The 13,560-nt window shown below is 34.2% G+C and overlaps 1 protein-coding gene across 4 annotated transcripts in view; it reads right to left on the reverse strand.

Moving 5' to 3' along the window:
• PTPRQ (protein tyrosine phosphatase receptor type Q) overlaps positions 1 to 13,560 on the reverse strand; it is a 135,183-nt gene that overhangs the window by 27,718 nt on the left and 93,905 nt on the right. For all 4 annotated transcript variants that reach the window (XM_068669099.1, XM_068669098.1, XM_068669095.1 and 1 more), the window contains 7 exons: positions 12,610 to 12,731; positions 9,861 to 10,047; positions 7,517 to 7,761; positions 6,527 to 6,593; positions 5,825 to 5,983; positions 4,431 to 4,653; positions 3,890 to 3,963 (listed from right to left, as the gene is read on the reverse strand). In XM_068669099.1, the coding sequence (XP_068525200.1) occupies positions 3,890 to 3,963; positions 4,431 to 4,653; positions 5,825 to 5,983; positions 6,527 to 6,593; positions 7,517 to 7,761; positions 9,861 to 10,047; positions 12,610 to 12,731 (1,077 nt within the window). The remainder of the gene's footprint in view (positions 1 to 3,889; positions 3,964 to 4,430; positions 4,654 to 5,824; positions 5,984 to 6,526; positions 6,594 to 7,516; positions 7,762 to 9,860; positions 10,048 to 12,609; positions 12,732 to 13,560) is intronic.

Below are 13,560 nucleotides of genomic sequence, written 5' to 3' on the forward strand. Positions count from 1 at the left end.
GGTTTACCTGCTAAGCAGGTTATGGTAGATCTACACTTCACTCACATCAGTTGGAGTGTGTATAACACTAACCTTAGTTGAGCTCCTGCTTCAGCCTCATTGCAGCCAAGAACAGACACACTGCTCTATCAGTTAGGAATAACCAAGCGCCAAAAGCAGAAAAGAAAGAGCACTAATCTAAAGCTATGATGTTTGTGGCCATCACTTACAGACAGAAATAAAAGATACTTTTTGGAGATCCCCTCCTTATGTTATTGAACGAATGCACCTAGTGACTGGATCTGAACAGTCTGGATTAATCTGCCTCATGGATGATTAACTCATGCTCTTTATTCGTGTGAAAATTGGTGATACTGTTAGAATAGCCATTAGTGGGTCTGAAGGTATCTTAAAGAGCTTGATGATATTAAGTTAAAGGGGCTGGTATTCTTATCAGTCCCTGCAGGTGAGAATGAAGGTTCATTTAAAAACTGATAAACCTGTTTTTTAGTATTTTTGAAACCTCTTTTCCAGCTTCTTTGTTGCTAAGTCCTTTAATTTCCCATTCTTCCTGGTAATACTGTCCCTATCTCAGAAACCTTAGTCTCTTTTCTCCTTAGGCACACAGTGAAAATAAGAATAACAAGGTATTACTACTGCTGATATTCTTTGCTTGTGCTGGTATACATCTCCGCTTTCTGATCCAAAATAGGAAACCTAGCTTCTGTCCAGCTTTGAGGAAGGACAGAAAAATATACTGCCTTCCTATCGTATGAAACCGAGATTTCGCATTCATGGAAAAACATCCTCCCAAGGACACAGTGGAAAACAGTGAAGGCCTGATTTCACTTCTCTCAAAAGACTTAGAGAGCATATTGCTTTATGTACACTATAGAGCATGATTAAAATTCAATGATCTTGACTTAGCTGAATAAATTGTCTTAAAACAATAGGATACAATTTTGTACGACCAAGTACAGTTATACATGTAGACAGGAATAATCAATTACAATAATACAACACAGTAAACAGTAGGTTAGGTAGCAATTTATCAGAAATTTGAGATTATTGTAGACCACAAGCAACATGAATATGTGATATCATGCCTGTATGAAATGACAGACATAGCCTTGTAGTACAGAGAATTAAGTGTAGTTTTCTAAACACCTGACATAATTCCTCCACTGAATTAGTAAAGCCTCAGGTGCAACACAGGGCACTACAAGGTCAAAACAATTTAGATCAGGCCCAGACAACACAGAAAAAAAGTGAGTATATAAAAAAAAGTTGCAAGGGGAAAAGGAACGAATAAGTCCCTGATCTCTGTGATTGATCTATGCATAAGACAGCATCAACAACCACAACAAAATTTTGATTATTTCCAGTTTCAATGGATTTTTATTTCATATGGAAAAAGACCACACTTGCACAGGACTACTGAGTTGCCTGCAATGATTTGCTGAACCAGCTATTACAATTTATAGAAAGGTTATAATCTGTCTTGATGTACTACAGTTTTAAACAGTATTTGCCACCACATCTTAACTATCTCATGGTAAAATCCTGATCTTTCCTTGTAGTGTGGACATTATTTTTGCAATCCTAGACATGAGTTATAAGGAAGAAACCCTACTTCTCCAGCTCAAGAAGAGAGTTGTGGTACTCGAAGTATGGCTGAGTGGGAAGGCGATACTAAAATGCATTCTTCGTTACTGTTAAAAAATCATTATTGCAGCTCTGTATCACAAGAGTTTCTGTTTTGTTGTTCCTCTCTAGTAAAATTGCTGTTGCTCAACAAGAGCATCAGAAATCTGTGACAGAGAGTTCTCTTATAGATTTCCATATTTTTTCTTCTTCAAACCTATTTAACATGCAGTATTAAATTGCACAGATACAAGGTCAGTTCTCTGGTTTTCCAGATCAAAAGTATAAGTAGACTTAGAAACCAAAATAATCAAGGAAGTTTTCTGAGCTGTAATGAATACCTATGACAAAATTCAAGTTATTGTTTTATCTCCTAAAACAAAAGTGTTGTGTTAGCAAAGCACAGATTTCAGTGATTATTAAAAAAGATAATTATTGATTCAAAATGGAATTGCATTTCTGATTTCAGGCAGCATAAATTTCTTCTGAAAATGCAGTGTTGTTAAAAGTGAAATAGAAGTCATTGGTCACAGAGATATCCAACAGCTACTGATCTTTTTAGCATGTTTTCTGAGTTATGCTTCTAGAGCAAGTCTGAAGTTCATATTGCCAAAGCATGTTCTATAAAGAAACACTTAGGCAAGGTTCCTCAAATTATGAGTCTCAAGAGGGAATGTGTCTGAAAAAATCTAACTTTCTTTATTCAGTTAACATGCAGCAATTGCTATGCTGGGGCTGACAACAGCAGTTCTGGTGCTGTACCAAGGCTACCTAACTGCAGTACCTGTCACACTTGTGATATATGAATTTGATGTTGATTTCACAACAGTTTTGTATGAAAGCACAGAAGGAACTCCTAATTACCTAGTCCACTTAAGTTTTGTAAGCAGTACTTGATGTTAAACATTAGCATAGAAGGCAATAGAATATGGATACTAGGAGCCATAGACATTCGAGGAATTTATCAGGGCTATTTTTTATCCCACTACATTTTATTCAGCATACAAACAGTTCTTGCTTTTTTATGATTTACACCACAGGAGACAATGTCACAAGTTTTCAGTAACAAAAAAGAATAGCATGAATTACCATATCTGCCTGCTACTACAACATAATTTCTCTATTTGTCTTGATGATTTCTTTAAGCATTTCAGAGTTTCCTGTTAGAAAGGTGCCCAGATATGTCCATCTGACTGGATAAAATCTGACCCATTTCCATCAGACTTTTTTTCTCTGATCAGACATAAAGTCTCTTCCTCACTGGTCAAGCTATTTGCTTCATTGGATTAGAAATTTTTAACTCAGAACCAATAAAAACTACTTTTGTCTTTCACTTTCTGAAACATTCAGGACTGGAGAAACAGTGCCAGATCCTTTCAGAATATTCAGGTAGTGAATTAGCATTTCGGGATCTTCAATATCAGATCATGTAACAAATTTCTAACATGGATTAGATGAATAAGGGAGCTCATATCACAGAAGATGAATGCCAAATGAAAAATATGTGCCCACTAAAATTCTTCTGGGTACTCATCCAGTTGTCTTGGGATCCCTTTTCAGAAAGTCAGGGCTAAAGCTTAGCTAAGTAAGTTTTGGCTTACCGATGTATAAAAAGAACCTAGAGATCTTATTGCGATCTCAGAAGAGAATCTTCATTCCCAATTTTGGTGGTATATCAACACCTCCATGGAAGAATTCATGCTGGATTTGAGGCCCTGTAACAGCTGCCCTATTGGCCAGTGACATCAGAACCAGATGGTTTCTATTAGACAATATTAATTTATTAATACAGAGCTTTGTCTGTATATAAAAGCTGAAGGGCTACAGGGTCATGTCCTCAAATGACCTACCAGTTGAAGAAATGATCAGCAGCTGAGAGGTTTACTACACCACACTCACTAGAATAGCTGTAATAGTAAGTCGAACAGAGAGGGACATTGAACAAACAGCGTAACTTCTGACTATAGTCCACCTAATCAAGATAAGCAATCCTGGCAACATAGTATTGTCATTGATACAACTGAATCTCTGCTAATGAACTTTGACAATATTTCTTTTTCATTTCAGGCTGAGGCAAGACATCCTGAAAAGGACATAGGAAAGAATGGATGCATTTCCTCACCAGGCAACAACCATCCTGGTTAATCTGGTCTAACAAAAATAGATACTATGTACTACAATGAAATAAGTCTACTAAAAAGGCACAATAAATTGCCTAAATTATTTGGAAATAGAGAAATACTTTAATAAATAACACTGTCCTTACCTAAAGTTTTGACAGGATCAGAAAAGTCAGAATCTGTAAACTGTCCTTTAACATTAGTTGCTCTGAACTTAAATCTGTAAAATAAAACAAAGAAAACTAATTAACTTAAAGTTTACTAATTAACTTAAAGTTTATGTATATTTTCTTAAAAATATTTAATTTAGAATTATTGAAGTTTTAGCATAATATAACCTGGTATCCTTATCCACCTGCAAAAGTGGCATTATGACAGACATCTAGGACTCAGTGTCAATATGTTAAATGTATAATGAAACTATATGAAGCAGGCTATATATCTTGAATTTGGGCTTATTTAATTTAGGAACTCAGTAAGCACTAAAAAATAAAAAATAATTGTCTCCCATACTTCCACTTCAGACAAAAACTTGAAATTAAAACACACAGTGATATTTCAAGCTCCAATTTTTCATTATTGAACTATTTGTTTTGTTTATTTATTTATGTATTTATACATGCTTGTGTAAATATATATTTCACTTAAATGTTTCTCTTGGACGAACATACAGGCAAACATACTTACAGGTACTGTTTTCTTGGTTTCAGTGGGCCGTTACATATTTTATCTTGACTGCCTGGTATCATACATGTAGTATCAGCACCTATGACATATATCTCTTCTTTGCCACTCAGATCTTCTTTTCCTTCTATACATGGTGGGTTTGGAAAGCCTTCATTTGTAAAATACGGTCTTGGTCTGTTGAAGTAGGCATCATACCACTTAGTAACATTCCCATCATGCTGAGCTATTGTCAAGAAAAGAAATAATCAGAAATAATTTACATTCTAATCAGATTGTAAATAAGTTAAATAAAAGATTATTTTTTAAGGACTTAGCATGCTATTAGTGCCATTTATACAACTAAGGCTGTAGCTCTCTTTTTACTTGAGCCCAAATGTTCTAAAGACCCCACACCACCTGTATTTTGCTAACTAAGAGTAAGTCAACTGAATCACAGATAGAAAACTTCAGTGTCAGTTTCACACATAAGATGTGCCTGAAGAAGACATCACTCATACAAGCCATTTACTTTGAAACTGGGAATGTCTAGCAAAGACAGTAAGAATTGTTTACACTAAATACAGTTTCATAAATGAAATGACTACTTTTGGTCAGTACTGAGCAACTCGCACAGGAGAAATATCTTCAAAATATCTCTTAACATGGTATTTAGTTCAGTTCAAGAGAAACTTCACAGAAATAACTATGAAGTAAATGTCTCTAGGATTAGTGCTGAAATACATCATTCAGAAAAAGGTGAGAGACTGTACCACTTAATGTGAATACTTCACCTCCACGCTTTTAAAGATAGCAAACCAAGCAAAGTAAATACCTGGAATTTTTCCTTCTTAGGTAAAGTAAGCCTGACCGTATGATATCCACTCATGAAACTCCCACGCACATTGGTAGGCAATTACTCAAAAGAGTATCATGAGACTGGTCACATGCATAAGTGTTCATCAGCCCATACAAGGGAATACGTATTCTAACCCCACAGTCTACAGAAGGGATTTATATAAATCCCTCTGCCCCCATTATGAAATGGAAATATCAACTGCACATGACTTGCTGTTACAGGCAACACTAATAGCAATAGTAAAAAAAAACTTGAAAAAAAAAGTATTATATTTATTCATCCTTCACAAAAGCCAAATGTGTTTATTTCTTCAAGAAGATGAAGAAAATATAAAGAAAATATAATGATAACAGTAGGGCTTCATTGGCAAGTGTTCTCAAAACCCAGCCTACAGGTATTGTGGAAGACTCTTTGCTGTTAGTACTGCTGTCACAGCTAAAGTAATTTTGTCAGCTGTTTTCTGACAAGTTTCTGACAACCCTCCTCCCCCTCCAAAAAAGCTGAAAATAAATCTATAAAAAACAGAAAACAATTTTCAAGAGAATATATAAAATTCTACCTCCAGCTTCCGCAACAAGAACCTGTATCTTCTTGATAGGTCCATGATCATCACTGTAATAGCATATTGGCATTCTGATTGTAATTGTTGTGGCTGTGACAAGTAAGGCCCCATTGGTATCATAAACAGGTGCTGGTTTCTTTTTAGGCCGTGGTGGTTCTGTTTTTAAACAAAGATATACCACAGAGTTTTGTTTTCCACTGCAAGTACTTTGTTCAGGCACATGGCTGTGTTATGGAAGACAAATCATCGCCATATTTTCAGGGACAATTTAATGTCCTAATTCATGCTCTAAGCCTCAAAAAAATGTACTCTCTTAAATGCCTCTACATATCAGTTTTCCATTAAAAAAAAAAAACAAAAAACATTGTCTTAGATTTTCAGAGGAATTTCAGTCAACAACTGTATTTATTTTCATGAATATGACACTGTATACCTAGCTATACCTCCATTATATTCTTCTAAGCTGTTTGCTGATGGTAACTAAAATATGCCTGCTTTACTGTGCTGCACATGGTTTAGCAAATGATTAGTGACACATAGCAAAACTGAGCACTGCAATTCCAGGCTATCAGCTATGTGCTCCCGTTCCTAGTTCCTCTAAAAGTACACAATGGCACACAACTATGTAGTCACAGGTAGAAAAGCAATTTCTTCAGCTTTTATAGAGATGTCAGAAAAAGTGCACTTTTTGAGATATACCTTTGATATCCATGGTTATTTTCAATTGAATTTTTGGTCCTGCACCAGCACCATTAATTGCATACACCTTAAAAAAACAAACACTTGTTAACGAGTATTTGTACTAGCTTCAAATCATCCAAATCTAGATATATCTGAAGCAAAAATGAATGCTGAAACACTCCTTTTATGTCATTCACACTTTGATAGATCTTACCTCATATTTCTTTACAATCCTAAGTACAGTAATACTTTATCACTTGTAATGTAGCTCTTACAAAAAGGAGAAAAAGAAACCTACTTGAACAGTTATGTTGCCACCTCTCATGTATAATTCTCTGATTATATGAAAGGATTCTTTCACATAGAAAGGGACTCTGTCAGGGAGTACAGTGACAGGAAAAAGGGTAACAGCTTTAAGCTGAAAGAGGGTAGGTTTAGGTTAGATATTAGGAAGAAATTCTTTACTCAAAAGGTGGGGAGGCACTGGAACAGATTTCCCAGAGAAACTGTGGATGCCCCATTCCAGGAAGTGTTCAAGGCCAGGTTGGATGGGGTTTTGAGCAACCTGGTCTGATGGGAAGTGCCCCTGCCCATGGCAGAATGTTTGGAAGTAGATGACCTTTAAGGTCCCTTGCAACCCAAACCATTCTGTGATTATATAACTACAAGCATATTCTTCTAGTCAGCTCCCCTTGCAGAACTGGACCTTTCATCTGAACCAAATTTGCAATGCAAGTGCTGGAATTAAGAGAGAAATTTAGTCTTGTGCCTGTGACAATGTGTCACAGGCTGCTTCAGTAGGACATGAACTTGTGCACAGCTACCACTAGTGATGTTTTGGGCTCCCATTCACTCCTCCCTCCTCATTGTTCCCCCCTTTCCTCAGACTTCACATTCTTCACAACCCAGCTAACATTCTTTGTATGACAGTTTTGATTTGGCTTAGTTCTGTGTTCTGTATCCAGGCTAATCTCTCAATCACACCAAAGAAAAAGTATTAATTCTTACGCTGACATTATAGGTATGTCCTCCTTTCAGTCCTTCTATCATTGCAGTGACCGACTGATCTGTTTTATCAATGACACTAAGGTTGTGGATCTGGATAGCAGCAGGGTCATCTTCATTGTACACCATAGCTTGATACACCTGAATATTCCCATTTGGTTCAGATGGTGGCACAAATGTCACTTGGAACTTTGTTACCTCATCAGGTATCTTCTGAAATGTTATGTTGTTAGGTGGGTCTTCAGGCACTGAAACAAACATTTAGTGATCCATTTAAATCAGTTCACTACTATGACTATTAGAGTAAAACCTGAAAAATTACAAATTATACTTTCACATTATCTATATTTCATTTGTATTTTCTGCTTTTACCAAAAAAATCTCAATTTTATTACTTATGTAAATATTTACAAAGACAATTGAAAGTTAAATTTAAGTATTATTCTTGATGATAGCATTTAATGCTATAAATATTAAAAATAATTGTTAGATAACCCTCATTAGTTTCTACTCAGAAAAGTTTCTTCTGATTTTCTACTCAGAGAGCCTAAAGGCACCACTGTACCTTGAAATATATCCTGAGGTAAACAAATCCTCTCATGGGCTGACATGCAAGAAGCAAGTGCTAGTCTTGAGTATCCTTTCTTGAAAGCCTTCTGTCAACAGTGAGCTCCCTCCCAACATATAAACAAACCATCATGCTTATCACAGCTAACTCTAAGAAAAAAGTTTTCCACTAGCTGATGCCCAGACATATGCAGGGAATTACAATGGGTCAAACAAGTGTTTCCGCTTCTGTCCAAAAATGTATCAGAAGCCAAGAACCACACAAACACAACATGAACTTTTGCCAAAGACAGTTATTTGTCAAACTTTTATTCCAGTAGTTTATTGTCAAGACAGCAGAGGTATAAATCATTTTCCCAATGTCTCTGTCTGAAAGAAAAAGGCTGTAACATTCTTTCCAGGCAGCTGAATATTTACTGCTCTACCTGAGCAGACAAATATGTAGCATGACCTCTGAACAGTGAAATGAAGTAACTGAGAGTAAAAACATTCCCTCAGACAAGGATTTAGATGCAGTTGTCAATATTCCTTTATTTTTATTTATTTATTTTTTATTTTTTATTTTTTATTTTTTTTATTATTATTTTTACCCTAGCCAATGTATGATAACTCAGATTTCTCTGGAGGAGTAAAGTCTATGTAAATTAGTCCTATCTTCCTCAGATACTCAACTGTGTGCTAGACTGTGCAAACCAGATGAGATGAGATGGAAAAAACAACTGTTTTTCACTGTGGTTACCCAACCTTCTAATGTATCACATTTTCACATGAAGGAAAAGGCTACCAAAAAAGGTGGCTCACAAACCAAAAAAGATAGCTCACAAGACAGACTCAGATACCAACAAATTTAATCTTCATTCATTTTTCCACAATAAAAATCCCTGGGGATATAAACAGGTCATGAAAACCTTAGAATTTGACATATTAAAGGCATTATATATATACTTACATATATGCACACACTTATCATATCACTAGGGACATTAGATTTTCATAAATGAAAATCTAAATGATAAATGATAAATACAATCACTATGTAGTATATGCTAATCTGAAATTAATTTGAATATATAGATAAACTAGTTGACTTGGGGCTAACCTCACTATAGATAAGGAAAGTGTACTTTAGATGGAGTTGATAGTTTGAATGAAACAAAACTTCAATGTTTTTTCAGATTTTTTTTTTTTTTTTTTTTTTAAATATCCTTAGTGAACCACTCAAAACTTGCAGAAGTAACAGATGGAGCACAACCAGGAACTATGTATATTAAGATAGAACTATATCTTTCCCATGTACATGTTTATATTTTCCTAAGCAAATGTTGTCTACTTTACTGTAAAGCCTCTTGGTGTCATGAGTCCTCATATAGTTCCTCACATTCAGCGCTCAATTATATTTCTCTGAAAAACTCAATAGCATCAGCAGGTTTTTCACCTTAATATCTACCTCCTTCTCCAGATTGTTTTGAAAATGTAGAGCTGACTTTAGCACAGCACTTCTGGGCTACCAACCTCCTTCCACTAATAATACACAAATTATGTTCTAAGGTCAGTACAGGTGCCATTTATAAGCAGTGTGATCCAATTCACTTAAAGGTAAATCTTATTATTTATTCTCACCATAGTTTTCTTGCTGATTGGCACCTTCTAAACATTAAAGAAAAAAATATTGTGAGAACAAATCTGCATTAAAAGCACACCATTTCTTCAAAACTGTCATTTATCAGATGAAAGAAAAACAGCAAACTTTGATCCAGATGAAGTGGAGAAAAATACAAACCTGCTTCAAAAGTGGAGACAATTACTGGAGAACTAGCCTTGCCTTCAATGGCTGCAGCATTAACGTCACCCGTAAAGGCAATGATTACTACAGAATACCTTGTAAATGCCTTCAAATCAGAAATTTCTAGGATTTTACCCTCATCATTTGTCTTCAGGAACTGGGCTTTATAATTGTCATTATCTACCTGCAAAATAATAATTAAAAAATATAATAAAATATTTACAAGATTTCAAACAGCCAACAGCAGGGCATTACTATTTGAACACCATATTTAACTTGTATCTCACTCCTTTCCTAACTGCTGCACGGCTAGAAAGCTGCACAAGGGGGTATACACCCACCCCACTCATGTTGGTTCTTAAACACTTTGTGTAATATGGATGTAATGGGTTGGAAGGAAATTGGTGCCCTCTTCCACGGAGCAAACATAGACCAATTGGCAGACAGTGGGTCAAGAGAGCAGTACTAATCTGAAATGGGAAACAAACTAGGCAGAGATCCAGAAGATGGTCAGCTATATAGTTTTAAATGTTTTGGAATACAAAAACAAAAAGAAAATTGGGTAGCAATGTACGATGTTGATAGCACCACAGAGAAAGCAATTCTTCTTGGGATTCATTAATAACAACACTGCTGCTAAGACAGTAGAATGGGGTAATTCTATCACAAGAAGAGCTGGAAGGTTTAAATAATTGGGGATTAATCTAGAAAGGGAAAGGTGGCAGAAGACAGTAATAACTTCAATATAGAAGAAGGATATTACTGAACTGAGGATAATCCATTGGTTTTGGTGTTTGAGAAAATACAAATAAAAATGATATTTTCACTAAAAAAGATAATTATTAAATATTACAAAAATTGCAACAATATACCTAACCATATAACTAAGGCTGTGACTGTAATGTTAGTTAAAAATAATCTATGAATAAATAAAATAAATAAAATAAAATAAATTAAATAAAATTAATAAAAAATAATCTAAGAATAATCTATGGAAGGTTGCTGAGCAGCTTTCCACACTGGACATTTTTAAGAACAAGATAATGAATTGCTGGTCAGGAAGATTCCAGGTATGCTTGTTTCTGCATTACAGCAAGTATATGCACAAGATTACTTATTGAGATCCCTACATCTAAAGTAATCTGTAGTTCTGTAGAAAAATATACAATGTTGAGCTTTATATCCAATCTAATCTTAAGTTAAAAAAAGGAGAAAGATAAAATATGTTTTTTTTTTTCTAGAGTATGATCAAGTATCATTTTCAAAATTCTTTTTATGTCTATTCCCACTACTTCAGTTAATGATGTTTTCATTATTGTTTCTTCAGTATGTTATTTGAAAAGAGGATTAGGAAGCTGTACAGTAGTTTTCCCACTGGATGCAATCTGTATTAAACACAGCTGCTAAAACATTAGAATAGTTCAATCATACCTTTTATTTGACAGATATGCATCTATCCCCACTGAGAATTAACCTGAACTAAACTTTCTGATGGACTAAACAGACATTCATTTCCTGGGATGGCCATCAAGGGCTTTTCCTATCTGACTATCAAAAATATGGCATATAAATATTTATACCAGAGCTAAAATACAATCACAACAATGCATCATTATATTTATATTCTTTCTAAAGTTGTATGGTTTGGTTCCATTTGCCTTATAAAATCCAAATACATTATTAAAAAATAAGGCCTAATTAAGGCCTTTTAAGAATAAATATGTCAGAGTAGAAATCTGAAATTATTCTGTTCTGTGAGCCAATTTTTGTAAATCCTTAAAAACGCTCAGTTGAGAACTAAAATGAATGAATTTGTACATACAGAATTTTGTGGAATTTGGAGTCTTCACAAAATTCCCATTGGGAAAATAAAACATACATCCAAATTTTCATTACAAACATATTGTGACAGGTATATTGGCCTTTAGGAAGTAGAAGATTTGTCTATTATGAGAATTATTTACAGAACTGACACCTGTAGCTACTGATCATTAGAAAGATAACATCAGGTAACAAGGAATCCCTAAAGATAAAATGGCTTACTTGAAATACTCTTGGGCAAAAAAGTACTACTTTTCAAAAACAAAAACAACTTGTGGTTTATTAATGGTTGTTTTAAGGGCAGTACAGGATGAAAACAAAAAAGCCATTAGAGATTTTCTCTTATGCTTTTTTTTTGCTTATAAAGATCAAGAAGAAAGAAGTGTTATTGCTGTGCTACCAAAATACAGTTAATTTGATGGACAGAGCACCAAGTGGAAAGTGAAAAATCTGGTTTGACTTTAAAATTGGCCCTCTGATGCACTGTGTAACTTTGTACAAGTCAATTCTGATTGCTAGGCTCTTCACTCATCTGTAAAATTATGACAATGACATTTTTCTTTGGATTAAATATGTCATTATCATTTTTACTGGTAAACAATATCATTATTGTTGGAAGAAGGTACACCTCTGGAAAGCTCAGCTATTGTTTTGCTGCATACAATTATAGCTAAATCTTTATTGTGCAATATCTATTAGCACACATTCTTTCATATCAATTAATTAATCTATCTCCCATTAAGAAATTTATAAATGTGTAATGAATTCTTTTTTGGAGTTGATGTGAAAATGGATGCTTCAGTCATATAATTTTTCACTCCAGTTTATGTCTATGCTATAACTTCACTTAAAAAAAAATCTGTTGTGAGTTTTTATATCACTAAGCATCTGTATTATTATAAAAAGTAGAACAGAGTTGTCTTACTGAGGCAATGTCTATAAGATAGCATGTTGGTCCAGTAATGACGACAGGTTCACTCCAGCTGATATTAATACTGTGAGGAGATGTAGCTAACACCGTCACATTTTCTGGAGGACCATCTGGAGCTACAGAAAAAAAATACTTATGTGAATCACAGCCAGAGAAGTTCACAACAAATAAACCAGCAATTTTAGCAGCCAGTAGAGATTATTTTTCTATTTGAAAATAAAACTTTTTCACAAATTTACAATTGTAGATTGCTTAAATAATTATATATATATTGTTAATATATATATATTGTTCTCATTTATGAAGTATACACTGGGATTTAGAAACACAGCTTTTGTTAAACATATCACAGCATTTATAGTGTCTTAAATGTCTACAACATCATTGTAACTGGAAACTACAGGTTTTTTTTGTTGTTGTCTTTTTTTTTAATTACAGGTTGATTACATGCATTTTTCATCACAAACAATATATATATATATATAGCTATTTACATGAAAAGGCATGCATAATATACAGGAGAAAGTTTATGTCAGACTAATCATGCAAAGAACAAGAAATTATCAAAATACAAGGTCTTCTGCGAGGTGGAAAAGATTTCCAACAATGTTGGACAGTACTGGTTAAAAAAATATATACAGAAAAAAAAATCTGTTTCATTTTCACTTAATCTTAACATGTTGAGAAACTCTGGAAAATACATACCAAAAACTAGCAGGAATTGTAAGAAGGGAAGAATGATCACATTAAAAAATGGCGTTTCCTAAAATTTTCTTTTGTCATGGTGATATGTAAATGCACCCAGTTATTTCTTACTCATAAATGATAAATTTATTATGTTCTTGAATTCATATAAAAATACAGCAACTCTCAGAGTAAGTGGCGTTACTTTTTCTTAATGTCTGTGGTAAATTTGGGGAAGCTAAAATTTGGAATACAATGGAC

The sequence above is a fragment of the Anas acuta genome, chromosome 1 (genome assembly GCF_963932015.1).
Source record: "Anas acuta chromosome 1, bAnaAcu1.1, whole genome shotgun sequence".
Classification (NCBI taxonomy): Eukaryota; Metazoa; Chordata; class Aves; order Anseriformes; family Anatidae; genus Anas; species Anas acuta.